General features: G+C 33.8%; 2 protein-coding genes and 1 pseudogene across 2 annotated transcripts in view; 1 reads left to right on the top strand and 2 right to left on the bottom strand.

Annotated features, from left to right (window-relative positions):
- Nucleotides 1-251: 251 nt before the first annotated feature.
- On the top strand, nt 252-1382 carry LOC106794282 (cytochrome P450 76T24-like; annotated as a pseudogene).
- Nucleotides 1129-3618, bottom strand: LOC100785748 (glutamic acid-rich protein). Its single transcript, XM_003534552.3, has 5 exons — nt 3382-3618; nt 3252-3304; nt 2356-2591; nt 1674-1800; nt 1129-1592 (listed from the first exon to the last, which is right to left on the bottom strand). Exons 1-5 carry the CDS (start codon nt 3530-3532, stop codon nt 1467-1469), a joined length of 693 nt encoding a protein of 230 aa, XP_003534600.1. The 5' UTR covers nt 3533-3618; the 3' UTR covers nt 1129-1466.
- Nucleotides 3619-6554: 2936 nt separating this feature from the next.
- LOC100800714 (BEACH domain-containing protein C2) overlaps nt 6555-27849 on the bottom strand; it is a 43382-nt gene continuing 22087 nt past the window's right edge. Inside the window, exons 9-32 of the mRNA XM_003533588.5 lie at nt 23965-24046; nt 23315-23641; nt 22393-22958; nt 21872-21956; nt 21566-21760; nt 20090-20635; nt 19873-20016; nt 18646-19104; nt 16011-16156; nt 15424-15493; nt 14686-14769; nt 14427-14483; nt 14257-14325; nt 14067-14153; nt 13868-13984; nt 12569-12718; nt 12318-12402; nt 12094-12214; nt 11789-11885; nt 11143-11256; nt 10602-10968; nt 7867-8648; nt 7340-7462; nt 6555-6922 (exon numbers count right to left, since the gene is read on the bottom strand). Of these exons, the coding sequence (XP_003533636.1) occupies nt 6845-6922; nt 7340-7462; nt 7867-8648; nt 10602-10968; nt 11143-11256; nt 11789-11885; nt 12094-12214; nt 12318-12402; nt 12569-12718; nt 13868-13984; nt 14067-14153; nt 14257-14325; nt 14427-14483; nt 14686-14769; nt 15424-15493; nt 16011-16156; nt 18646-19104; nt 19873-20016; nt 20090-20635; nt 21566-21760; nt 21872-21956; nt 22393-22958; nt 23315-23641; nt 23965-24046 (4951 nt within the window). The 3' untranslated portion in view covers nt 6555-6844. The remainder of the gene's footprint in view (nt 6923-7339; nt 7463-7866; nt 8649-10601; nt 10969-11142; nt 11257-11788; nt 11886-12093; nt 12215-12317; nt 12403-12568; nt 12719-13867; nt 13985-14066; nt 14154-14256; nt 14326-14426; nt 14484-14685; nt 14770-15423; nt 15494-16010; nt 16157-18645; nt 19105-19872; nt 20017-20089; nt 20636-21565; nt 21761-21871; nt 21957-22392; nt 22959-23314; nt 23642-23964; nt 24047-27849) is intronic.

The raw sequence follows: 27849 nt of genomic DNA, 5'->3' as shown, positions 1-27849 counted from the left end.
ATACATTTGTTGGACCAAATTATGTATATATTCATTGATCATTATTATTTTATATTTTCCACATAAATTCTAATTTTAATTCACTCATGAGAAATCAGCAAGTGATCCAATCACTATGCATTTTGTATAACCTTCATCTCTGAATTTCACTTTTTTTTTTTACATGCATTTAATCTTTAATTTTCACCTTTTCCTATTACTGTAGGTATATATCTCTGAGTATTGAGATAATATTGTATTAGTAGGATTTACTTGTGGGTGGGATTGACACTACATCAAACACGGTTGAATGGATGATGGCAGAGCTGCTACGTAATCCAGGTAAAATTGACAAAAGAAAAGAGTTATCTCAAGCAATTGGAAAAGATGTAACAATTGAAGAATCACACATCTTAAAGTTGCCATTTTTACGAGCAGTGGTGAAGGAAACCCTTCGTTTGCACCCTCCAGGTCCATTTTTAGTACCCCACAAGTGTGATGAAATGGTAACCATATATGGCTTCAAGGTTCCCAAAAATGCACAAGTCTTAGTCAATGTGTGGGCCATGGGACGAGATCCAAGGGAGAACCCAGAAGTGTTTAAGCCTGAAAGATTTTTGGAGCGTGAGATTGATTTTAAAGGGCACGATTTTGAATTCATACCCTGTGGGACAGGCAACAGAATTGCCATTAGCTCACAGAACAATGCATTTAATGGTGGCATCCCTTGTTCATAACTTTGAATGGAAGCTAGCTGATGGGTTAATTCCAGAACAATGAACATGAATGAGCAATTTGGGGTAACCTTAAAGAGGGCTCCAACCACTTCGAGTTCAAACTATCTCAATTATATATTAGAGTTATGCTCCTGAATTTATCTGGACGTATATTTAATATGAGAGAAATATGAGTATATTTCTCACTAATATAACTTTAGGATAGGGTGCCTGCTTTATTAATCCTTTTTAAATTTAAATACTTAAACCTCCAACAGTTCATTCCATCTCATGCTTTTTTATTTAGGTTGATTTTTGAAGGACTGAGAACGCATGCAGAAATGTTCTACTACGTTAGAGTTGGGTTTGATTTATCACGATTTAAGATGGAACTCATGAGTTTATATTTTCCAGTTAGAGCAAAGCCGAAAGCTAACCAAGGAAAAAATAGATTAAAGAATATTTGGAGATACAAAATCTAAATGGCGACTTGAGTTGATATTTTCTTTATATTCTAACAAAATTTAGCTATCCTATCAGCTCAATAATTGGCTTTGCATAGATTGTAAAGTGTAACAAATAACTTCCACACATGTACAAATGTGTCGTCAGACCATACTTCCCATAAGAACCCATAAATTGTCTCTGAATGAAGATACTCCAAGAAAAAATGAAATAGCCATGACAGTTTCTTTGTTCATGAGTACTCTGCATGATATCCAAGACTAGTTCAGGTAAGCATAGTATGCTTCACAACATGCTGAGAGTGATTTAAGGGTCCAAAGTAGTCGCAGGAGGTGGAAGGTGACTTCCTGGCCTTGACGCCCATCCTTTGCGACTCCTGTATTCCTCTATAGCCTGGAGTCTAAGTCTCTCTTGAGAAGCATTCTTGAATGCCTTCATTACACAAGAAAAACATTTTACTCAAATATGAATGGCCTGGTCCATTTTAGAAAGCTAACATGTTCAAGTACTTACCTTAGGAGGAACAGCTAACTTTGGTGGGGCTTGTACAATATCTCCAAATTTTATTTTTTCTTGTCCAGGGAAGTCCATTTTTTCTTCATTGGATTTTTTGTGCTTCTTCTTTTTTGCTTCGAAATACCTGAAAGAATTTATGATGATTGAGATTACACTAAACTAAAGCAATGTCCTGTGTTATTCTTTTTGTGTAAAGAAATTTCACATGTTCAACATCAAATGTCATATAAACCACCTCAAAGATAACAAAAAGTAATTATTTGTCTACGCATGCATGTATGTTCTATAAGGATAATAAGCATTGGTAAAAAAAGTCCAGTATAATCTCACCCTTAATTAATGTCTCCAAAAAATAAACTGAACAAAAAAGAAAAAAGCTAGTCTCATTTGAAATTTAAAATCCATCAATGTTAATAAAGGTGTCAACATGGATACAACCACAAATCCATCAATGTTACAATATTAAAAAACGAGTATAAAGTCTTAGTAATATATAATATTACTAGGACTTTATACTCTTTTTTAATGCACCGCATGCATTTAAAGGAAATGCAATGCTAACAAAAACTGATAAGTAAATAAGTACTTCAGCTGTAAATAGATTTCACATAAAAAACACAAACGGCATCTCTCTAAACTCAATAAAAACGGACAAATATGAGGGCTTTTTCTCACTTACTTTTTCTTACGTTCCTTTCTTTTTAACTGGGAGCTTGTTTTATCCACTTCCATTTCAAACCTGAGATCTTTAACCTCCTTCCTCTTTCTTTTTTTCTTTTTCTTGTCAACACCACCACTTTCCATACGCTTTTCTTCACTCCTATCCAGAAGTTGAGGTGCCTTCAATTGTCCATTAGAGATCCCCTGTTTGACATCTACAGTTTCAACATCACCTGTGTCCTTTAAGGCAGTCTTCTGCACAGAGAAAATAATCATCCAATAAATACCCATACAAAGATTAGGACATAAATAGGACAGACTATACGTTTAAATTATCTTATAGGTGATAAACAATGGAAGCAAGGTTTTAAAAAAAAAGGGTCTGTGACCAGGATTTCAGCCGCAACATCAACAACATGATCAAATCAAGATTCACTTTAAAACCACAATTTCCCGCAACATCAAAGATTGCAATGAAACCACAATGGCCGCCGCAACTTAAAACATTGAATGAAAGTGCAAAGAAAATAATAATTGTGTAATGTGCAAGATGATCCAATTCAAGACTCACTGAGTTATAAATCAATCTCTACAGTAACGGAGCCAACAAAGGCATCATGTTCTCAGATTTTTCTTTTATCAGCTAAAGTAAATTACATTAAAGGGGTACCGCTGATAAAAAAAAACAGTAAAGGGGTACCCCCCACAAAATGCCAGGTATTACACACATCCCACAATTCATTTACAAGAAGCAAAGCAACAACTTCACATAGCCTAAGCAAACAAATTCTTACAGCAACCACAACTCAATGAACCAGAGTCTCCTTTTGTCACCAATTCATAAGACTTCATAGACAATCAAAATAAATAAACGATGAGCCACAAATTAAAAGAGAAAAGGCGATGAAAGATTACATTTTGGGCATGCCCACCAACGTTTTTCTTGTCATTTGAAAACCCAATCGCCCCTGAATATATAATAGAGGAATGAGAAACACAAAAAAGAAGAGATGGCAGGTGAGAGAGGAAGGCGAAGAAGAAGGACCAGTTGGGTTTTGTGTGAAAGAGATGATTTGACGAAGTTTGGAGGGCAAAGCGTCATGTTTAGAAGCATCAGGTGGAGGAGGGAGGCCAGTGTAGCCACCATGAGCAGCCCTGTAGTTTTTCTCTCTTCTTCTTTTTCCCTTTCCTCCCATTACTCTCTCTTGCCAAACCCTTAATTCTCTTTCTTTTTATTCTTCAAAACAACACATTACACTTCAAACCCTAATCTCTCAAATATTCGGTATAAAAAATACATTAAATAATCACCAAGCACTGTTCATTAACCGGTGTGTTATTCCAACTTAGATAATTATGTTAAATAATTTAAAAAAGTTTATTATCTATAATAATTTTATTTAATTTGAATAAAATTACTTTCAGATTCTCAACAAAAAATTGAAATGCTTTGTGCAAAATATTTTTCAATTAAATTAAATACATAACAAAAAAGATTAAACTCAATTTTAAAATACTTTTTATAAATGTATTAGGGAATGAAATTTTGATACTAGAATTAAATTTTTGAAAAAATATTTCGAATATGCTATGGATTTTTTTAAGAAAAAAAGTATTAAAAATGTCTTTCAAGATTAAAATTTTATTTATGTAAGGATATTTTATAAAATAAAACTTAAAAAATTTATGTACTGAGTTAAATATATTTTTTTCACCCAAATTAACTTAATCCTATCTTAACTCAAACCAAAATCAAATTAAAAGATTTTTTTACCATTATTATTTAAAAAGTACTTCTTCCATTTTGTTTTAATTTTTTTATTTATTTTATTCTAATAACTAGTGTAATAATCCATACATTCATGCACATGCATGTACACATGCGTTATGTCTATGCATGTGTGTATGCATAAATGTAGTGATGTTTTCAAGTATATTTATATGTATTTATTAAAAAATAAAACAAAAAATAAATCAAATTAAAAATAAACAAATTTGAAGTGTATTGTTATACTAAAACAAATACTTTTAAAATATATATTTATATTAAAAAAATATTTTGAATTTTTATATTTATATTGAAATTATATTAGAACAACTTAACTTATATACAATTAAAATTATGTAAGTAATTCTAAATTATAGGTACCTCAAATTCGAATTATTATTTATCCATGCTTCCTTAATAAACAAATAGAATAAATATTGATTTGTTTCACCCTTAGATTATTTATAGTAAAGGTTAAATTATTCATTTGGTTCCTATAGTTTTGGTTTTATGATTCTTATCTTTTTAATTCTTATAGTTTAAAAGTGATTTTTTTAGTTCATATAGCTTACATTTTAATTCTCTTTTAATTCATGTAATTTGAAAACTAACTAAAAAAATAAGAATCATGAATTATAGGGACTAAAAAGACTACTTTCAAAATTAGAGGGACTAAAAAAGAATTAAAATGTAAACTATCAGGACTAAAAAGAACACTTTCGGACTAAAAGAATCGTAAAACTATAGGGACCAAATAACTAATTTAACCATAAAAGAAACAATTGAATCTTCAAACTATTAATTACCTTAATTAACAACTTGAATATATTAATTACCTTAATTACTTTTTTAATATATCAATTGATTAAATCAATCATTAGTTCAATCAAATAAATCATACCAACTTTTTTTAAAAGTAAATGAGTTTGCTCGAAATATTAATTTTAAAAAAAATATTAAATGAGAAGATATATTGATTCCTAAAATATAACATAATACCTTAAAAAACACATTCCAAATATTTTTTTTTCTTTTTTCCATGTGTTTGATTGAATTTTATTTTATTTGTTTTAACATAAAAGATGAATTAATTATGCAAGACCTAATTTCACCCTTATTTATCACGTGTGCAAATAGACACAATCAACAATTAAATATAAATATCTTTATATAAGTTTAATTTTATTTTTAGATATATTAAATTTTGAAAGTAATAAAAATGTTATTATTTTGGAGTTTAATTTAAAAAATAATGAAACAAAACACTATAAAAAGTATTATTGAAATAAAAACCCGACAATTAATTGATCATTGACCTCTCAATCAATAAAACGAAGATGCAGTGAAAAACAAAATAGTCAATAAAATGCCCCCAATGAGTTGCCCTCTAATGGATTGGTGAATTCATTAACCTAATGTAAAATTAAAAGATTACTTTATAAGTAATTATATGACCATACGTTGTTATTATTTGTCTGAATATCCATGCAACAAATACCCATATTTTATGTCTTGTCTTTGAAACGTTTTAAAATTGACTTACAAAAAGTCCTACCAAAGTTGCAGATATGCTTATTATTTTACAAATGTCTAACAACAAATGATGAAGGAAAATTGAAGCCATAACTAAGGATGAGAAATGAGTAAGATCCTATAATACATTATCCCATAGCCATATTTAAAATTAATACTCATTCCAGTATGAATAGTAATTTTAATCCTCATTCACATATTCACTAAATACTTATATGTTTACTCCCGCATCCACAACTTGCTTGCATTTTGTTTATGTATAAAATTAATAACAGTAATAAATAAATAAATAATTAAAAAATTACTATAATTATAGGAAAAATTCATTCTTAAATGATCAAAATATAACATTAAAAATATACACACAAAATATATTGGTTCTTCCAAACTTAAATCATAAATAAACAAATTATAAAAATAATCATCCCAACAAGATGATTGTTAAAATTAATATTCTAATTATTTAACAAAAACTCTAATTAAACTTCACATTTTATATATATATATATAAATTATTTCAATATATTAATATACATGATGTGTATGGGACATAACAGGTTGGATACTATATTAGTGTACTTACACCCATATCATGTAAATTTACAAGTATATATCCGCTTTGTACCCAATTCCAATACTACAGGTAATTCCCGCTTGTAGGTATTTTTGCACGTACCCTCAAGATTCAGGTACACTTTATCATCCCAAACCACAACAAAATTTGATCTAATTAGCAGCGCCTATCCTCGTTAGCAACACCGACGCCAATTCATTAAGTTAATTATAACAATAGAAATAAAAAGGGAAGAAACAATAACAATTGAAACTTGGTTATTATATTAACAAATATTGACGACTCAAAGCTCTGAATCTAATCAATCGCAACGTCTGAAAAGCAGCAGCAGTACAAGAAAGAATAGCTATTAAATTTTCATTCTCTCTAATAAAAAAAATGGTGACAAAAATGGCTCAAACCTCAGTCGCAACTCAGAAGCTAGTCCAATATCAACACTATAGCACAACCGGAGGAGCAAAGAACCCTCTGCTAAATCTAAGGAATCTAACTCTAGTGGTAACAATAGAATGTTACATATGTCACAAGATATCTCTAAACCATAGAGGCGCAACCATTGTCATAACCTCAACCTAATTTTCCTAACTGATATTGTATAGAAGATCTGTAACCCATTAATGTATACCCTAAAAGCTATGATTTTATGAGAGGCTGAAGCCCATCACCTTCCCATCCAAGCTTGAGCATTTGATCGACCACTTTCAAGCTTAACTGCAAACAATAAGTAGCAGTATTAATAACCATGGAATGGAACAGTTTAGGCATTCGAACAATTGAAGGCATAATTGAGAGACTGTAGGTATTATAATTAGATAAATAGTTGGCTTTCATGCACATAAAAAGATGCACATCTCATTGGTGGCTGTTATCACCTAAACTTCTAACGTGGCAAGAATAATGTTTTTATTCTATGCAGTTGGTTCCAGAGATACACAGAAATATCAATCTGCCAAATTGCACAGATGTGAAGTAGTGACTCCTAGTAATATGCACTTTTAAGAAACTAGACCACAAGGGATATATGAAATTTATTCTGTTTACTAATTTACAAGTCAGTGGAAGGGAAAAAAAAAACTTCACTTCAAGGACCATTAATATTTGACATTTGAAAAGAAAAATTTAACTTACAGCTGGGTCAGTGAAGATTATCAATTGTTTATCCAAAGTGGAAACCAAAAGATTTGTGTTATCCTTGTTTAGAGCCAGAGCTGTGATATCCTGTCCTTCTCCCAGCTTCAATACATGAAATACCTAAAAAAAATAGTAGGGCAGAGTAGTTAGCACTGAAGGATAATCAGTTGAAGATGCACAGTCCAAGGGTAACAGCTACTACACGAGACTCATGAGCTTTGAGAAAACTGTCTTGTATTAGGACACCCACAGAAAATGTTGTACCAAGAACACTTACTTTGTTTCATTAGAACTTTGTTTCATTAGAACTTAGAAGTCAATTATTTTATTTGAAAATACATATCTGCAGATGTTTTCTATAATAATTCCCCTAAAAGACCAGAAATAAAGCTTGTTTTGATTATTGCACTTCCAGATTGAATGCTTGGTTATGGTGTCTGAAAATGAGGAATAAAAAGAAGCAATCTAATGAGATAAAATGTAAATGTAAATTTATATTTATATTTGAAATTTTAATCCTGTACCTCCAGAGTGTGCATATGCAGGAAGCAAATTGATGGTGATCGAACATCTATTTGGGTGTAATCAAAAGTTTCTTCTGATTCTGAATCAAAATCAACAACACCTGACTTATTCGACTGTGAATCCGGACTGCTATTATAGGCTCTACCATTTTCAAGGGAATTCATGCCAATCAAAGCACTTGTCCCATCAACAGAAATTTCCATGCAACTGATACTGCAAGAGAAAGATAACTGTGCTCTTGCAATCGGAGTACCATTGAGTGTAAAAGTACTGAGAGTATGCTGTGATTCATTCCAGGTCATTACAACCCCTTCAGAGGAAAGGCAAACAGTATGGGCCTCCACACCATCGAGCCTTCTAATTAAACGTCCCCTTCTTATGGAGTGCAAGAGGACATCTGATGAATGGGAGCAGGAAACAACTATCCCAAGATCTGAGTTAACACAACAACTATGTATTTCACTGTGGTGCCCCCGAAGTACCTGTATAGGACCCTCGATTCGACGTCTCCGGTCTTTTTCTATCAAGTGCGATGAACTATTACTGGTTGAAGACAATGTGCCTGTCCCAGTGGAGTGTTCTGATACGGCACTTGAGTGAGATGAAAGTGCCCTATGTATTCTCCAGAGTAATACTGTTGTGTCTCGGGATCCTGTAACTAGGTAATTACTATCAGGTGAAAGACCAAGGCAAGTTACAGGAGCACAGTGCCCATAAGCTGTTTCTAATGTTTTAGCTCCATCTGAGGATATTAGCCTAATACTATTATCAGCATGCCCACCTAATCAATCAGAAGCAAAACTACAAAATTAGATGTCAAATAATAAGTACGCCAAATAAACTACAACAAGATGTAGTCCAAGTTTCTAAAACTCTGTAAGAGCCAAGAGGATGAAAAAATATAATATATTTTAATAAAAAAAAAACAGATGAACTATTTCCAAGTAAAGGTTTTGGTAATCCTACATAACCCAGGAGTTGAAAATATGGCGATTCAAGTCAGCAATGAACATCATCAATCAAATTTAAAAAGATACAGTAAAGGTTAATAATAAAAAAGAATATAAAACTACTATTCATATATCCTGATAGATAGTGAATAATTATATTCTAATTTATCATTATTATTATTATTTCTATAATTGTAAATTTTCAAGATTTGATTGACAATTTGAATATGCTAACTTGGACTACCACAACATTTGGAACTAAAAGTTGAGCACCAGTCTTGGGACATATAACTTTATGGGCTTCTCACGTACCAATTGTCATGCTTTATGGGTCACAAACGTACAGAAAATGGTTTCACCTGAACATAGAGATTATAATGATTGTGGATACTAAATATGACCATTATGCCTATGATTTCCATGTTGAAGGAAAGTTTCATTCAAAAATGATTTAGCAGTCAAGCCAAAATGCCTGCCACAACTGAACTGTCTATTTTAGAAATCTGGCTCTAAGATTTAAATACTATTTTAGAGATATAGATTAGTTTAGTTAGTTACAAAGTCCTCATAGAAGACAAATTTTGTGATTCTTTTATTTTGTTGATGTAAGCTTCTGTCCATGGTGATTAAACATTGTTTAAGCTTTTGCCATGGATGGTTAAGCATTAAATTGTTGTTTTGCTTCTGCTCTTGATGGTTAAGCCTCGTTGCTTCTGCCAAGGGGTTAAACTTTGAGGTATAGTTTCTGCTTGGTGGTTAAGGTTTGATAGTTTCATGGATTAATGATTTGAGCTTTTGCCAAATGGTCTTCTTGTTGATTTCGCTTGATGGTTAAGCTTTGATGCTTGCTTTGGACTCTTGGAAGAAGATTAAGAAAGTCGAAGTTGGTCGAAGATTTCTAGAAGTTTCTGTTTTGGGCGATGTATTTCTGGCATGTTTAGCTATATTCCAAGTTTTCAAACTTTTTTTTTTTCATTTCCTTTGATGATGATGCATTGTCTTCTCCAAGGTAGAAGTGTTAACTTCCAGCTTGCGGAGGGGTATTAAAGATATAGATTAGTTTAATTAGTTACAAATTAGTTATTAGTTTAGTTAGTTACAAATTAGTTTAGTTAGTTACAAATTAGTTACAAGTTTAGCTATATAAGACTCAATGTATTCATGTAAAAATTGATTTGCTCATTTTGAACATTATCTAAAGTAATACCCAGTTTCTCTTTTCTCTCCTTTCTATCTCTCTACCTTGAACTTTATCAAATACATAGATACTTGAAATGATTGCTCCTGTGTTCAGCTGCTTCTGCTAGTGTAATTTGATACAAATGTTCAGAGGTAGAATTGAAGAACTAAAATTTGTTATATGTTTTATAAGATAAAAATTAATAATAATTGACAAAATAATGTATACCTATGTGTAATCCTTAAATATGTGTTTTTATTTATCTTAAAAATGTTTTCAATTAAATTAAAGACGGAAAATTTTGAAAAATACAGGTTCAAGCTGTTTTCCACACCAGTTTTGACTGGTTCTGAAATAAGCTAGGTATTTTTAGTTACTAGACCAGTTCTTGGTCTAATGGGTAAGATCGCTCATGACATCGAAATAATCCCACACATTTGTGGTTCATACCCTAACACAGATTCCTTGTAATTGATAAATGACAGTATCTAATTGATTCACAATGTTGCAAGGCATGAGTATAAATCAATCAAAAGAGCTTGTTTGATAAAATAAATACTAGAGGCAGCATATCCAAACAATCTTAAGCTTTTCTATTATTTACCAGTAATAACTTCTTTGTTGCTTGTTATAGAAACAATAGCTTGGCTTCTAATTCCAGAGACAGCAAATGCTACTGCTTGGGGGAATTGCCACTCCCCACCAGATGCAGCCGGTGCTTTGAACATGCGCATAATTGTACCACCAGCAGAGGCTAATGTAGCTTTTCTATGTTGAAAGAGGAAAGGAGTACCCTGGCCATCAGGTGTATTGGGTTGCCACTTGTGTTGGGCAACATGAGCTGCTGGTGCATTCATGTCAACAACCACAACCGTATCTGAAGATGCATGAATGGCAGCTGCAGGAAGATTGCAGCGTTCTGGGAATGGAACAGCATATGGTTTGACTTCTTTTGGGTTACGGAATATTGTCTGATATGATAAGAAATATAAGCATTGTCACTATATTCACCATCCATTCATCATCAACCATTAAGGAAATGTGAAACAATTGAAGGACATCTCAACTCTTTATTAGTATTGATGCTCGGTCAAAATGTAATTTCTCAATAAAAGCTGTCTAACTGATAGAGAACCAGCAGTTACCTGCAAATGCAGAACTTCTGCTAATGGCATTTTCTTCAAGTGAGGAACAGTCAGAAGTTGGGATGGTGTTTGTCCAAAATAAGCAATCTGATCTTGTATGGCACGCTGTTGTACCTTTACTTGTCATGAACAAAAGACAATATTAAGCTACATAAACATGAATAAATTATGATTTGTTTAGTATGATGCAACAATAAGTCTATCGGATTCCTGTAAGTATTTGCAACAGATAAATTTATAGGATTTAATTACATGGACTTCTCCAAAGATTAAAAGTAATTACACTTAAACTGTAGTTGTTTCAGAAATTAAACCTAACTTCCAGGCACATCCCTTGTTTTGTTATTTTTAAGGGTATTATGGGCCTCTCTCCCTCTTTCCCTCGTCAAGCACTAAATACCATGTTAAGGAAGAGAGAAACACGAGACGTGATGAAAATCCATTTGTCTCAACTACACAACCGAGAATATTATTTATACTAAAAGTATTAAATACAAGGATTTTACATATGAACTAATTACCATAATTACATAATATTATACAACGTATAATTACCATATTTACATCCTATGCAGCTTTTTTAGGGATTGCATTTTACTCAAACAAATAATTGAGTTGAAAATATGGAGATGTGAAGGAGACATACTGGGTCAGAGATTTTATCAAGATCCACTGTCCCTTCATAGGTAGTATAAAAGAAAACATTATTTGCTGTAACAGCTTCCTTGCCTCGTTGCTTATACCTGTGCAGACCAACTTACTTGTAAACAAGACATAAATGATCAAGGAATTATTTTAAATGGATATTTTAAAAGAATAGTTATAGATACAATGGCATAACAAACTTCTGAAAAACAAAACAAAAAATGAAAAGAAAACCAGCAGCAAGCCAAAGCATGCATTCACACATCAAACACATGGGCTGAAATTAAAAAATGGTTAGAAGCCTACCCAAATATGAGGTCAATCCACTCATGCAAATGAGCAGATACATACTCGCTCTCTAGAGCCTTCCGGTGCTTGTGAATAAAATCAATTGGATTTTCAGCCCAAGCAGGAAGCTTTACAGTATCTGATATGGCAGAAGTAAGTTATTAACCATGATATGCATTTGTGAGTATACAATGACATCTTCACTAAAACAATAAACACTAATGCAATATCAATGAATATACCAAGCTTTCCTCCCATTTGTGTTGTGCCAAAATCAATTGAATTTTCATTTGTGAGGACCTCAGGTAGGTAAAATAGCTCAGGAACCTAAAAAGTGGAAATAAAAAAACTGTTTAAGATAACAGTTTCAATAAAACCATTATAAACATTCAATAATAATTAAAGCAGTAATGCCTATGGAAGATACCCAGAGAGAAGCCCCTTAATGTACACAAGTATATAAACCAATCATGTTATAGAATTATATACATACCAATTCCTTTACATCACTCATGTCCTCAAGAACTCCATTCCAAGTAGCAAAAATATCAGAAAACATCCGATCTGCATGGTCAAATTTTCCACCTTGCAGTTGGATTGCAAGGGTAGTGAACGGTTCAACCCTAACAAGATAATACAAAACCTGTAAAAGAAGATAATATACATTAGTTACTCCAGAATCAACAACTTAAAAATCCAAGAACAGCCTTTACATACTGGGCAATTACTTCTATTGCTGTTCTATTATGAAACAAAAGTGAAAAATAAGGCATCAGAAGACAACGATTACAATATACAAAAAAGGAGGCTTGAATTCAGAAGACAAAAAAGAGTCACCCAAGCAGAGAGCAAACTGTTGGAAATAGGAATATTTTAGGAGATAAGAACTTTAATGTTTTTTTTCCAAGTAGCCTAGATACTTGGTATAGCTAGGTTAAATGCATCATAGGAAGTAATGGTATCTTAATTGTTCTCTTGTAAATTGTTTTGGCATTAATTTTGTTTGTAATACTCTTGAATAATAATATATCCATTCTGCTGGGTGGATGATTCACACAAGCATATATTCAGAAAATATTGGTTTCTCTCTTCTAACATGGAATCAGAGCTCCCAAATCCCGATCTAAGGAGGGCTCTGCTTCTGCACAAAAAGTCACTGTAGAAGGTTTGACTGGGCCATTGAAGCTGTCAGACGTTAAAAAATACAGCTGGACTTTTCCAGCAACGTCTCAGGTGACTCATAATTTCCAGCAACCATTCTAGCCACCGTCAGACTTTTCCGGCAACTTTGCTGGCCATCATTATATCTCGTGTAAATTGTTTTGGCATTAATTATGTTTGTAATACTCTTGAATATAAATAAATCCATTTTGCTGGGTGGAAGATTCGCCCAAGCATATTCAGAAAATATTGGTTTCTCTCTTCTAACACAAAATATCAAGAAAACACAAGCTTAAAGATAATTTTCTTTCATATATTGTTTTGGAGCCAATAAATGTATCCCTTAGACCTTACTAGATTGAAACTGCTTAGAATTATTTACTTCTGTAAAGTGTAATTCCACTTCAGTGTAAGAGTACTTGGATTTTTAGAGCTTAAATGTTAAGCATTCCTTATTGAAATATTATCTACATTGCACTCATTTGGTAAATGAAACTCAGAGTAAGCAAATAAGCCCAGGACCCAAACATCATTGAGGGTACTAAAAAAGAGCATATCAGCTATAATGCTAACAAACTATTATGATCAATAAAGACACTAGAAATATATTAAAAAAATGTGGGGGACAAACTGTTCCGGCACTTGAGTAGTGTGATCCATAATGGAATTTGGGGATGACTGGATCATCAAAGCTAGCATATCTCTCTTGAAATCTATTCAAACGATCAGGGTTGAGTGCACCAATAGGCTGCATCACACAAAAAGATTAATCATGAAACTAATAAATGCTTTTCCTTCAACTTATTAAAGCAATATTCAGTATATAATACCTTCGAAAGGTCTCGATAAGAAGAAGGATTAGAAAGATCCAAGCTCTCTGCACTGTAATCAGAAAGAATCCAGGGGAAAACCGGATACTGCCAAAAATAGGTAATGATGATAAATGAAAATCATGAAGATAGGATTAAATAGATTAATGAAATAAAGTAACTTAAAAGAGGAGGGGGGGGGGGGGATTACTTGGGTAATATCATTATAACTACGCCCAGCCAGTGTATTGAGTTGCATTAGATATTCAAAATTGCTGATCTGTGCAAAGGAAGTACAGAACTCATGTAGTCATGTACATAGGTGATGAGTATCCAATTATAATACAAATTACTTTTTCTTAATGAATTTAAGGCTCTTACCTCCCACCTAGCCCAGCGTTCCATAAGTTGAATTCTCTTTAAAAGTTGTTCAGGCCTCTATAACACAAGAAGGAACTTTCTTTAGATTCTTGAGCCACAACATGCAACCCAAAAGCTATACTAAAAATATATATAACATCAACATAAATGTAAAATTGCAGTACACGTGAACATAAATTTTATATACTTCATTCACATTTATTCATATATTATGCCCAGATGCAGAAATTTTTTCACAAAATCATATAAAGGATATTACCTGAGTAGCCAAATATATATTGTTTAAATGGGGAGGTCGTGCTTGAACAATTGTGCGATATGCATTTCTTCGCCCTTCACCATTCTGAAGAGGAAATTAGCAAGAAAAATGTTAGACATACTAAACCATTACTTAGCCTCCACCAAACAACTTAGGCTTTTAGAAGAGCTGATCTTCAATATGGTTGCCTTCAAGACCAAGTAATCCTTTCCACTCCATTATTCAAAATTAAATTAAGTTTCAGCATTAAGGTTCAATTGGCCAGTGCCATTGTCCACAATTCAAGACCAAAAGGCTCTTGCAAGAAGAGCCATGTTAAAGAAATAAAACTATTCTGGAACTTCCATGTAAAAGCTTAAGCTTTTAAGAGATTCCTAGACAACGATTATAAGTGTACAGCATTTAACAGTCATCAGGAAAATGTTAAGGCAGTATTAAGAATAATCTCAAAAACAAAAGGATTTTTTCTTGGGATTTAGCTCCTCTAAGATTAGGCTGTACTTTAGAGGATAAAGTAAAGTCATAACCATTGATTAGAAAATCAATTGTTGAGATTTCAATAACTACATAGTTTGTCATACATGTGCGTGAATTTAATCACAATCTCAACATTCGATTTTTTAATCAATGGTTATAACAGTAGTTTATCCTCTTAAGTACACTCCCTTACTTCAAAGGAACGAATCCTTTTTCCTGAAAAATAAAAGGAAAGAAATTGGTATATTTTAGAAAAAATACCCCAAAATCAAAGAAGAAGTTTGAACGGTCCACCATAAATAACTCCAGAGCACTTCTTCTAAGGAGGTATCTGTAACATGAACTAACACTTATCAACCACTAAAGTCATGCTTTAAAAAAAGTACACTGCAAATGAACAATAAATTTCCATAATAATAAAAACTATGACACAGAAAATTTCATGTAGCTAAGCAAAAAGGGAATAAAGTGGTTCAGCCTTAAAGTGACAAAAGTGTTCAATTCTTAGAAAACTACAATACACAATACTAACAACAGTGGAGGAAACTTAAACTAATCATGAAAATTCCCTTATAGGCTCATAGACAAATATCAAATACATCAATGGCTAAATGCACATTAAACATCTGTTAGGAACCAAGAATAGAAACAGAAAAGAAAAGAAATATTTTATTGAATTAAATGGAAAAAAAAACAAAGGAAAAAAGGAACCTACATGCTATGACCACCCTTTAATTAACCAATTGATATCTTAACTGTCTTAACTACCTAACTGCTAACAACACACCATACTTGTAATGACAACACTAATACAACAGAATAAGTAGATAATCTATGAATCATCTCACCTCCGGCTATAAATTTGATGAAGAGATGACATTAGCCAGCTGCGATCTTTTTCTTGTTTACCTGCCTCAACAATGGAATCAGAACCATCCATTGTGGTGCTGGTCTCACTGTTATCAACTATAAAATTTATCCTCCTATTGGTTACCTACAAACAGAGAATAGTTCCTTACATGGGTGCTATTACCATACCTTCGAAAAGAAAACTGCTGAAATTATAGGGTTTAGGCAGGGAAGGTGGAAATTAGAGAACATAGACTGAAAATAACAGGATATGAAATTGATATGAAGTGTTGTGATTGTGAAACAAAATACTAATAGTTGAAAAGTCATCTCCTTTTTCAGAACAATTCAGGATCTCTTGCATTATGGGATTAAATCCAAATATCCTTTATTGTAGTTTATTTTATTCCTCCAATCCCTTGTTTCGAGTTTAGGGTAGCTTATTTTTAGAAAATAAGGTGTATTTTATTGTGTTCTTTTTGTTTGGATTTTCAAAACTATCTTGTAAATTAGTTTACAGAGCCTACTTTTGAGATGAAAAGAAAGAAATGGTATGTTTCATAATGCTGTTTTGAAAAAAAAATTAAGAAAAAAAATCTGCTGATAAATTTGTTCTAAAATTATGTTTTAAAAATAAATAAATTTAAAAACTTATTTGATACATCATTTTTCTTAACTTTTTTTTATAATTTATTTATTCATGTGAAAGAATTTAAGTACATTATTGTGAGATAATATGAATAAAATAGTGATCTTTGTAAACTCCACGGATTTTAAATATATTTTCCACACTTGTGGATAGAGACCATGCTCCCTAAAATTACAATTTGTGAACAAAACCCAACTTGTTGAGAAAGAGCATGCTCCAATACCCAACACTCAGTCACCATCACTGCATGCACCAAGACCACCTTATGGCCAGTTTACTTTTAAAAAATATTTTGTTATCATTTCTAGTTTTCACTTCCAATTACGAAAATTCCATTTTTTTTCACTTTTATTTTCAGTTTCGTAAAGGAAAGCTAGAAATGAGACATGGAAAACTGTAACAGAGCCATGATCTAAAGCTTTTAAAGATCTTGGGAGTTGGACAAAAAATAAAGAACATGAGATATATAAGCTTTCCAAAAATAGCAAAAGGACATGATACAAATCATGTTATTCGAAGAGATAATAGCGTGACACCTATCAAGAAAAAATTACAGAAAAACAGTTAAGGTGATTTGGACATGTGTAAGGAAAGCTGAAAAAGTATCTTGTATAGTTTTTACTTTTTAGCCATGTGAAAAGGGGTAGTGGGAGACCAAGAAATTCATAAGAGGAAACTAAGAAAAGAGACCTCATGATAAAAAATATCCTTGAGAATTTGGGTTTTAGCCAAGTCCAATGGTGTTGTGTGATCCATGTAGTCAACCTCATCTAGTGGGTTGTTATTTTCACTTGGTTTCCCATTTTCAAAGGTTTGCATAGGAACAATAAAAATATTTTTATTTTTGTTTTCACTGTTTATTGTGAAAATCTTTGAAGCCAGAGAAAAAAGAAAAACAATGTGAAATTTTTATAATTAAAAGTAAAAATAGAAAACATTTTCTAAAATTACGCAAGCCATTGATTACTTCCATAGTTGATTCCCCTGCATAGTCACACCTCAGCTTTGTGGGTCCAAACACTCCAAATAAATGCTAAACCACCAAATCCACAATTGCAGGAAACCCAAATCTTCAACACATCATTCACATAACCAAAATTCCCAACCCACCCCGTAATTTGAGCCAGAAGCAGAGCTGGGAGTAGAATGACAGCAGCACCGACCATGTAAAGCCAGATTGTAATAAGAAAAAGAGGCAAGAGGAAGAGTCAGAACCTTTTTCTGTAAATGTTCAATATTGCAGGTGCTATTTATGAACCACTTGTTTTCACTCTTTTGCTTATTTTGGGGAGATAAAATGGAAAACAGAACAAAAACAGCTCATACACGTTCTCTAGTTTCTGTTTTTAACACTGGAAAACAAAAATTATTTTAAAAAATGATTTTCACAAAACATGGTTTTAAATTGTTTATCAAAAACCGTAATTAAACAGGTCCTAATGTTGGTTTTTTTTCTCCTTGTTTTGCTCCTAATATCATGCCTCCTTGGCTGTATTTTATCTATTTGTGTATTTGTTTGGAATTATTTTTACTAACCCAATAGTCCTATTTATTCTAATATTAGATTTCTAATCCTAATTAAATATGAACAAAATAAACAAATAACTTGGAAAATGAGATAAAATTCCCAAGATAAGGTTACTCCGAAAATAAATTATCCTCTAACATACCATGCATCATTCTCTACCTAACTGATATTCTAATAAAAATCAGAAGTCATAATATAACTTGCAAAAAATATCAATACAAAAATCTTCCAACGTCTAATTATTTTCTTGTATATCCCACCCTCATTCACCTAGGTAAGCCCACAAAATGCATTTTCCAAGTGGCTATGAAATGCAATAAATATAGTACACAAAATCTACAATCCCACAAAAGCAATTTCATCAGGATCATTTCAGTATCAAGGGAGGAATTCACAGTATAACTCGATGCATCTTTGGCAAAATTATACTACATTAAATAACACCCATAAAACTTACTTGAAAGGTTCCCCGTATGACCTTAAGCGGTCGGACCATTGATGACGGTAGCTCAAGAACAATTCTTTCATCAAGTTCACTAGGTACATACCCAGGTGCAATGGCTGAAGAACTCTGGACAAGGTCTTCATCACTTGCATGTTGAGTAGCACTGGATTCTAAAGCTTCCTGAACAGATTGATCAGCTGTTTCAGACAGTCTAGTCTGATTGTCTCCTTTATCATCAACATCACTGGCCCTGGCATTCAAATTCTCAATTTCCACCTGTTCTTCATCTTCATTGACTGTCTCCAATGAGATTGCTTCTGCCGACAAAATTGGAGTGTGCTGGTCATTTTTCTCCCCAGAATAATCCTCATAATTGGCTGCAGAACCTAAATGGTCGGAGCCATGATAATTCCTCCTCAAACATCTTCTCATCCTTGAAGAACTTTCCATTAAATCTAGCTTCCAGAAAACCTATAAAATTATAAAATGTTTAGTTAATCAAATGAACTCATATTTTGTTATCTGATGTATTTAGAGTTTTTTTTACTAGAAAGGAGAGTACAAGCAGGGAAGATAATGCATCCTCCAATTAAGGCATAACAAGAAAAAGAAAATAGAAAAAAGAAAAGCCTAAGATTAAAGAAGCAATCGAATCCAATGACTCCTTCGATGCCAACAAACTGATTGATGAGGCAGCCTTCCTATTGTGGACATGGCTATCGAATTTGGAGAAGGACTTTTCAGTACATTTTAATCAGTGGTCTAGTAACATTAGAGAAGGATTTTTGTATTAGTAAGGAAAAACACATAGATTAGCAGCAGTTTTCTAACATGGTGTAGCCTGCTTGGTTCCTTCCTAGACTCTATTTAGTCTGCTTCGGAACCAATTGTAAGGCCACCCATCCAGATGTATTTCAGTACCTCTGGTACTCTGTTATCTACATATATATAAATATCTATCTTTGCTGATCAAAAAAAAAAAAAAAAAAGAAGCAATCGAATTCTTTGCAAAACCAAAGGCCCCCATATAAATGTCAGGAACACAACACAAAAAGGCTGAAATTTGTTTTAAGATTTTCTGATTGTGTCACAGAAATAGATAGCAAGAAACACAATGCACGTCTCCTTGGAGTCACTTTCTCATTATATCTCAAAAAGAGAATTTACGGTAGAACGGGATGAGATGCTACAAAGAATGAGTTTGGTAATGACAATGTGAAGAATAGTATCACAACATACACAAGGTGGACTGTATAAATGATCTGCAAAAGGCCCAAAAAGACTTCTCATTTCTAATAACCGGTGAATAAGTTTGCGCCATGCGCGGACTCCAGTACTGATTCGATGCCGAGAAATTACATCTACATAAGCACGCCTGTCAATCTGGCAAACAAGAAATATTTAGCACGCAGTTTCTCAATAATCTAAACTCCATAGAAACAATTAGCAAACAAACCTCAGACCGTTGCATATTCCTTGCTAGGGCAAAACTGGCAACAAGAACAGCGATATATTTATAAGAAAAGGCATTAAAGTCTTTCCCATATACCGCCTTTGTATCAACGGGGTGCAAACATTCCATCCAGGAAACACCCATTGCTTCAGAAATATTCCATCTCTTAACCCGCTCCATATCACTAGCATTCCTCCGCTGTGCAGATGTGGCCATTGCAACAGCACTAAGACCTCTTCCAGAACCAATTTTTGCAAATCTCTCAAGATCACGAGCAGCTGCCAAAGCAGCAGCTTTTGCAGAAGCTTTGTCCTTCGGAAGAGGTGATGTTTTATTAGGGACTTCTGAAGGTTTTTGAAAGCTTGAAAACGTAGTGAGTTTAGTCTGTTTCCGTTCCATCAATGAAGTATCACGCCTAAGCTGGGAAGTTGTTGCAGGAGCACGGCTTTCACCACCTGAAGTACCAGCCGCAACCATAGCCAATGCCATTGAAGCAGGTGGAGATGCAAAAGCAGCAGCCCAAGCTGGAGATATCATAGCAAGAGCGGCCTGAAAGAAATATCAGTTAACAAAAGTAGCATAACGGAACAGAAAATGAAAGTGACTATGTTGATACATTGAACTAGGACAACCCCTTCCCATTAGAATATAAATACTTTCAACCTTTTTGAAACACTACCCATTCAAGTCAAATAACATATTTGCCCCCATTCTCTTGCTATTTATCAAGCTAAATTACATTGTTCATCAATACAATCACTTGGGCCTCTTCTTTCACTATTCATCCAAGTCATTCATACTATAAATATTTCCAACCTTTTGTTTGCTTAATTTTCGTTCAGAGATTTTTTTTTTAATTTTATACACTTTTTACAATCACATATTCTCAAAAGCAAAGCATATTAATTTTTTATATATATCATGAGACTTGAGGTATATAATAATATAATTTTTATGATTAAAAAATAAAATTAAGATTATACAATTAAAGAACTAGATTAGTGATGTTTTAAATTGTGGAAGGATTCAAGTTATATGAACTATCTGCGAAAAACTAAATAAATATTATTTTATATAATCAATAAACTAAATTGATGCAATTTTTTTTAAGAAAACCAAAAATACCAATGGTCAGCAATACATATTTTTTCATGTGATTGTAAGTATTTATTTGAGATGATATTTAAAATTTATATACAAATCTTCTGAATAAGTCTAAAACATGAAGATAAAAATTATACACGAAGTTATTTCTATCTAAATCACATGAATAAGGATGTTCGTTTATAAATAATACGGGTAAATATTTTATCAAATGCAAATAAAAAAAATTAACATACAAATCATAAAATGAATATTTAATAATTTTCTCTTTATATAAACTACTTATAAATTGGTAAATAGCCTATCCATGCATTGCACAGGGTACCAAACAAGTTACAAGCACATCATGTTTCATGCACATGCGATGTAAAGTACCTCAATTGGCAAGGAATCAGCAGCTAATGCACGATCATCTGCAATAAGAGGATTTGAGCCATCAGCAGTAGCAAGCTCATGAATGCCAGCCAAAAGGGGGCGCCACCTCCTTAATACAGCAACAAATGGTGGTAAAATAGCTTCAAGGTACTGTTTACGAAGAGGCTTTTGATCTCTGCTAACAGCATGGTATACCTGACCAGATGTTGTACAATGGTAACTACAATGGCCGTGCACAGAAAGACAAATGACACAAGTTGTGCACTGCAAAGGAAGAATGAAAATGGACAAGCTGATAACACAAACCTCAGAATAAAGCACGCAACATGCTACCAAAACTCTTTGCCTCTTAGAATCAGAAATTGGCATGTTGAGAACAGGTGAGAGAACACTGTTCAAATTACAAATAATAAATAAACAAAACAAGATTAACCCTTCTTCAATACCATCAGTCAGATTGGTTCAAATTGGAACTGTTTAAATGAGGCAAATAGAGAAAGAAAATTATGCTACTAACAATTTTCTATAACCTTGTCTTAATAATAGATTTTTTATTCTATACTCCCAAGGGTAGCAAATGAAGGAAGTTGATACATATTCGTTATAAAAGAAAAAATTCATTAAGACAGACAGAACAAAATTGGAGGGTTAGGGATCCTCCGTAATAGATTTATTCACAGTTGGCAACCATAGGGAAAGTAAGGGAGGGAAAAGAAGTTACTGTGCAGCTGGATCTTGTTCTTGTATGGATCTTGTTCAATGGACGTTCATCATTCATGGATCATAAAATGAACTACAAATAAGTTAGATTGAATTGGTTGTTTTACCTCCACAAAAGTGCTGACCGTGGTTTTCTTCCTTCAGACACTGCATCCTCAAAACTTGTATTTCTCATCAGCATATGATCTTCGCCATCATCATCTTCTCTCATCGATAGAAGAACCATTCGAAGCATGCATAAGAATGGCTGGTCACTATCTAACAGCTGGTACAGAGCAGCCATCCCTCCCATTCCTGTACCTGACCCTCCACCTATACCAAGACCACCACCAAGCCCAGACTCATCTAGCAATAACGCTTGGAGCATTGCCACTGACTTCTTCACCAAAGGAAGCTCAATCCAGTTTCCATTGGCATCTTTCTCAATAGCAGACTTCCAAAAATCCCATCCACTCCCACCACCACCAAATGGAGCTGGACTTGGAGACAGGTTGACACCATACCACAAACGGCTCCTATATTTCCAGCCATCTGCTAAATCCTTAGCACAGGACCCATATGACACAAAAGCACAAGAAACAGATTCGTAAGGCTCAGCTGCTGCTGCTGCAGCAAGCCTTTCCATCACTGGAGTAGGGATCTGACCAATTCCATCAGCCATTGAAGAAAGGACCTAAAAATATCATGACAGAATGAGTTTCACCAATATAAAAATAAATGAAAATGAGAACTAACCAATGCAAATGAAATGAATAGTAAGGCAAATAATTGGAAAAAAAATAGTCTACATGTATTTTCTTAAATTTGAAGAATAAGCACAGAAGTTAGAGATAAGAAGATAAAACAGAAGGTACTGAAAAATAAAAATTTATATTAAAAAAATATTTGGAGAAAAAGACAGTATGACACCATGACATGGATTTTGTATGAACAACAGAAACAGGATTGCGGATCTACAAAATAAAAACTACCATCAATATTTATGTGTAACATGTATGCATGTCTAGTTTTAGATTACTGTATGCATACATCTAGAGGGACTCCCCCGGAGTCACTATCTAGTGACCTGCAATCATCCACAACTTCTATTGATTCTTCAATTGTTGACAATGAATTTGAGTGATTATTGGTTGCATGCACAGCAGAAAGTGGAGATGGCAAACTATCTGGAGCATGTGCAGAAGAGGATTGCTTTCTCTGTAGTCGTAAATGATCTTCAACAAGCATAAGAATCACAATGGCATTCTCTACTAAAGCCACAGACAACTGGGCAGCATTCTCAGCTTCAGCCTTAGCATCTTTTGGTGACAAACCCTCAGCTGCAACACCAGCAGCAGCCGCAGCAATAATTTGAGTCTGCATCAAGTTTTGTTTAAATGAGCTTAAGATTTTATTAAAGCTAAATGAGAGCACCAGAAATTGAGTCTGCATTAAGTAAAACATATATGTAGCCATTATTGCTGTTTTTTGTTCGACTCTTCAACAAAAACAAGAAATATAGATAATAGTACTCATCCTTGTACATAGGATTTTAATATCTATCTGTGCTTAGGCATAAGAGGGATTTGTTTATAGTGTGTGCACAGACATTTAGAACCTTAAATAACTGGAGGAAAAAGAATATCAGAATGAATAACATTATCATGCGTTGGCATATACTGTAAGAAAATAAGATGTACCTGAACCTGCAATTCTCTAGCAGCAAAATCCAGCAAGCCTCCTAAAAGTCTCCTCTTAAAAATAGGTAACGATTCTTCACGTCTTCAAGACAGAAATTAACCCATAAAAGAATGATTATAAAAACGACATGAAACAAATAACAGGTAACTTCCACTGTAAACTTTCAATCAAAACAAGGGAATAATATGGTAGCATAGCAGGAAATTGTAAAACTCCTTAAAATTCTTCATAATCTTTACTACAAACCTGGACTAGAATCATTGCTCTAAACATTAAATTCTTCAAGCCCTATCCTGACAAATTGTTCCTCTTATGATTCCTAATCAACCAATGTGGAACATATACCCCTATTGCTTAATCATATTTCATCAAGTGTTGGCAACTTATATTCAATTTTAGAATTTACCAAAACCTGGTACAAACTCCAGTGGAACATAAACTTTTTCAAAGGTTCAGCATATTTTTCTTTAGTTACTACCTTCACGATACAGCAAAATATTCCCTCCATTTCAAACTATCTGTCTTTTTGTGAATTTTGGTTGTTTCAAAATATTTGGCACTTTAGAAAGCCAGGAACCGAGGAAAGCATTAATTTTTTTTCCTAAACATAACATTGTTTGTTAGTATCTCACTCGCCTAAATGCTCATCAATTTACAATTACAACTATAGTATAATCAGTGCAGTTTTGTGCTGGGTATGACGCTGAGTTATTCACCCAAAAAAAGTATGATACTATGAGCAGTTTTGTGCATCCTATACCAAATCAAGCCCTTCAGGAAAATATGATTCAATAGCATTTATACATGAAACATGGCTAAGTGTTATTAAATAGCGGTTATGGCGGCGGCATGGCACCATGTTGGGGCAGTTTTCTATAAAGTGTCAGTGTATGATGGTGGCATTGCAGGTTTCGTATTGTGACCGCCAGAAGCATGGCGTCCATTGCAGCATGCCGCCCATGGCAGAAAAGGCAGTTTTGTTATATTAAAATAACAGGAAAAAAAAAAAGAGAAAATGGGCATGTAGCCCAACCGGCCCAATTGAAATATAGGGTTTTAAACCCTAAAGAGAGAACCCACGACAGAGAAGGTTCCAAGTTCTCTTGCGTAGTTGCATATGATGCTCCTGCTACTGCACGACTTCTTGCTCAGACAGCGACTTCTACACCGGCGGTGCTTCTTCACCGGCAACCTTTTCCGGTTCCGGCGACTGCCATCTCCAGTGAGTTACATTTTCTCTTTTTTTTAGTTACATTTCAGTTATATTTTTTTTGTTTTATTTAACTATTCTTTTTGGTTAAAATGCAATTTTCATCCCCCTATTTTTTAATTGAGACATTTCATCCCCTATTTTTAAAAAATTCACGATTTTAGTTCCCCATTTTTTAATTGAGACATTTTGTCTCCTACTTTTAAAAAATCCACAATTTTAGGTCCTATTACTAATTTCAAATGCTGATCTATGTACTCTGTAAACGTTGATTGACATGTTTGTTTATTATCCACATGACAAATATCTTATTTTAAATTATTTAATTGCTAACAAGCTTAATTTATTAACAAAAGAATTAAAAAAGCACACAATCAAGTTTGAAATTGACCAAGGGGACAAAAATAGCAGATATTTTAAAAGTAGGGGATGAAATGTCTCAATTAAAAAATAGGGGGATTAAAATCATGGATTTCAAAAAACAAGGGGACAAAAATTACATTTTAGCCACTCTTTTTAATACTGACTAGCATCTCTTCTTCTTTCCTCTTTCTCTATTTTTTTAATTTCTTTTTTGTTTTATTATTGTATAACTGTTCTGTTTTCAGATTTTTTTTGCTAGCTTCCTCTTCCACCATTTGCCGCCACGCCATTCGCCATATGTATATGGTCCATTTTGGGGTTTCCATCATCCACCATTAACTAACAACACTGATGGCAACATGATGGGTTCCAAACATCATACTTCCTAAAGAATTTAAAGAATAGGTAACCCTCACCCTATAAGCTAGCTTTTGGGGTTAAGTTAGGACCAAACCCAAAATTCTAAGAATATCTAACAAACCCCCTCACCCAAGAGTCATTTGGGCTTGTGCATAGACAAAGCAGGTATAACAGTGTTTTATTGTGTAATGTTGTGTGTCAAGGATGAACACAATAAGCCTTTATTTATAATGAGCAAATAGGATCAATATTGATTACATAGGATCAATCTAATAATAAGTAATAAAGACTAAATCACTAATTATTATCTGATCATAAATAACAAAATAATATGTAATCTTAACACACTCCCTTAAACTCGAGCATATACATCATATGAATTGAGCCTGTTACAAATGTGGTCAACGCAATACAAACTAAAGGCATTTTGATGGACGACGCATCACACGCCGTGAGCATGAACTTCACGCGTCGGGGCCCTGCGTGGGACCGTGTGTGGCAGTGTTTTGAGTTGGTTGCACACGTGTGGATGGCATGGCGGTCTTCGGGGATCACAACGGGTATTGTTCACTCGTGAAAAAAGCAAAAAGATACATCAAGGATGCCTGGAGGTGGAGGGAGAGAAGATTAGTGTCAGACTCGCCAGAGATGCATCATGCATCATGTGTGTGAACTTCACATGCTAGGGTCCTGCATGGGGTCACATGTGGCGGTGGTTGTTAGGAATCTTCTACACTCTCTCACCCTCACACACTCACAACATAGTAGAGTAATGAGAATTGCACAAGACACATAATAGGGAAATAAAGAATGAATCTTGTATTGATCACACTCTAACAGAATTCTGTTACAAGAGAGACACTCCTCTCTTACACAAGGCAAGTCCTTGTTACAATTACAAATGAGCCACCCCTTTCATCAAAGGTTAAGCCTTATTTATATAAACTCCTAATGCTGATCTGTCATAACTGATTTACTATAAATCAGTTATGACCCCCAACTACTTACTTTCTATCTTTTCTGCTGTAAACCAGCAATGGCTTTGGTACAGTCACAGACTGACCTCCACCCTTATCCCTAACAGTGGTTTGAGTTGGCTGTGCATGTGGATGGCGTGGTGGTCTTCACTGATGGGCGACAGTGGTTGAAGGTGAGCTCCGACGAAAAGGCATTGGGAAGTCTGCCAAAAAAAGGCAAACAAGCTATGATAAATGAAAACAGAAACAAGAAATGTGAATAAAGTGCAGAAAATAAGGCCCGGCAAAAGACACAATCCTGGAATGGCCTGAAACTGACTGGGCTTTGTGTGCCTCAGTTCAGGGAGTCTGGCACTAGAAACAAATGTCGTAGATATGGTCGGATGCACCACCACACGCCGAAACAGTGGGGCACTCAAATGTTGTTTGACGTGCAAAGGGAGGGCGTGTGAGAGAGCGTCAGAGCTCTGATGAGGTCACCGTCACCATCATGTAGATCAGTGGACGGTGATGTTGGTGATGGGGTCACCAGATGGAAAGGTCATCAAAGCTTTGGCAGCGGTTGCCAACAAAGGAGAAAATCGCTGGAAAGGGGGACAGTGAGCAAAAAAAGGAGAGAAGTCCACTGGAATGTGGAAATAGGACGCCAGAAGTAGGACGACAAGCAGAGTGGTTCACAGGGGATAATAGGTTCCTGATGGAGCACAATTTTCGTTATTCCTCTGTCAAGAATAACATGTGCTCTAATGCCATATAATGGTGTTTTACTGTGTAATGTTGTGTCAAGGATGACCACACTAAGCCTTTATTTATAATGAGCAAATAAGATCAATATTGATTACATTGGATCAATCTAATAATGAGTAAAAAGGACTAATTACTATCTAATCATAAATAACAAAAAAGTATGTAATCTTAACAGCAGGTTTGTTCTTCATAGGAGAGGATTGAACTCCTAAAAACTTGGTTAAAAG

The sequence above is a fragment of the Glycine max genome, chromosome 9 (genome assembly GCF_000004515.6).
Source record: "Glycine max cultivar Williams 82 chromosome 9, Glycine_max_v4.0, whole genome shotgun sequence".
Lineage (NCBI taxonomy): Eukaryota > Viridiplantae > Streptophyta > Magnoliopsida > Fabales > Fabaceae > Glycine > Glycine max.
The sequence above is the reverse complement of the archived record's forward strand: the minus strand, read 5'-3'. Positions and strand labels throughout refer to the sequence as shown.

Coding starts and splice junctions, on each gene's coding strand:
- LOC100785748 (XM_003534552.3), bottom strand. CDS start 3,532: ATGGGAGGAAAGGGAAAAAGAAGAAGAGAGAAAAACTACAGGGCTGCT. Junction 3,305..3,381: donor TTTCACACAAAACCCAACTG/GTCCTTCTTCTT, acceptor TTATATATTCAG/GGGCGATTGGGTTTTCAAAT. Junction 1,593..1,673: donor AGTTAGCTGTTCCTCCTAAG/GTAAGTACTTGA, acceptor TGTGTAATGAAG/GCATTCAAGAATGCTTCTCA.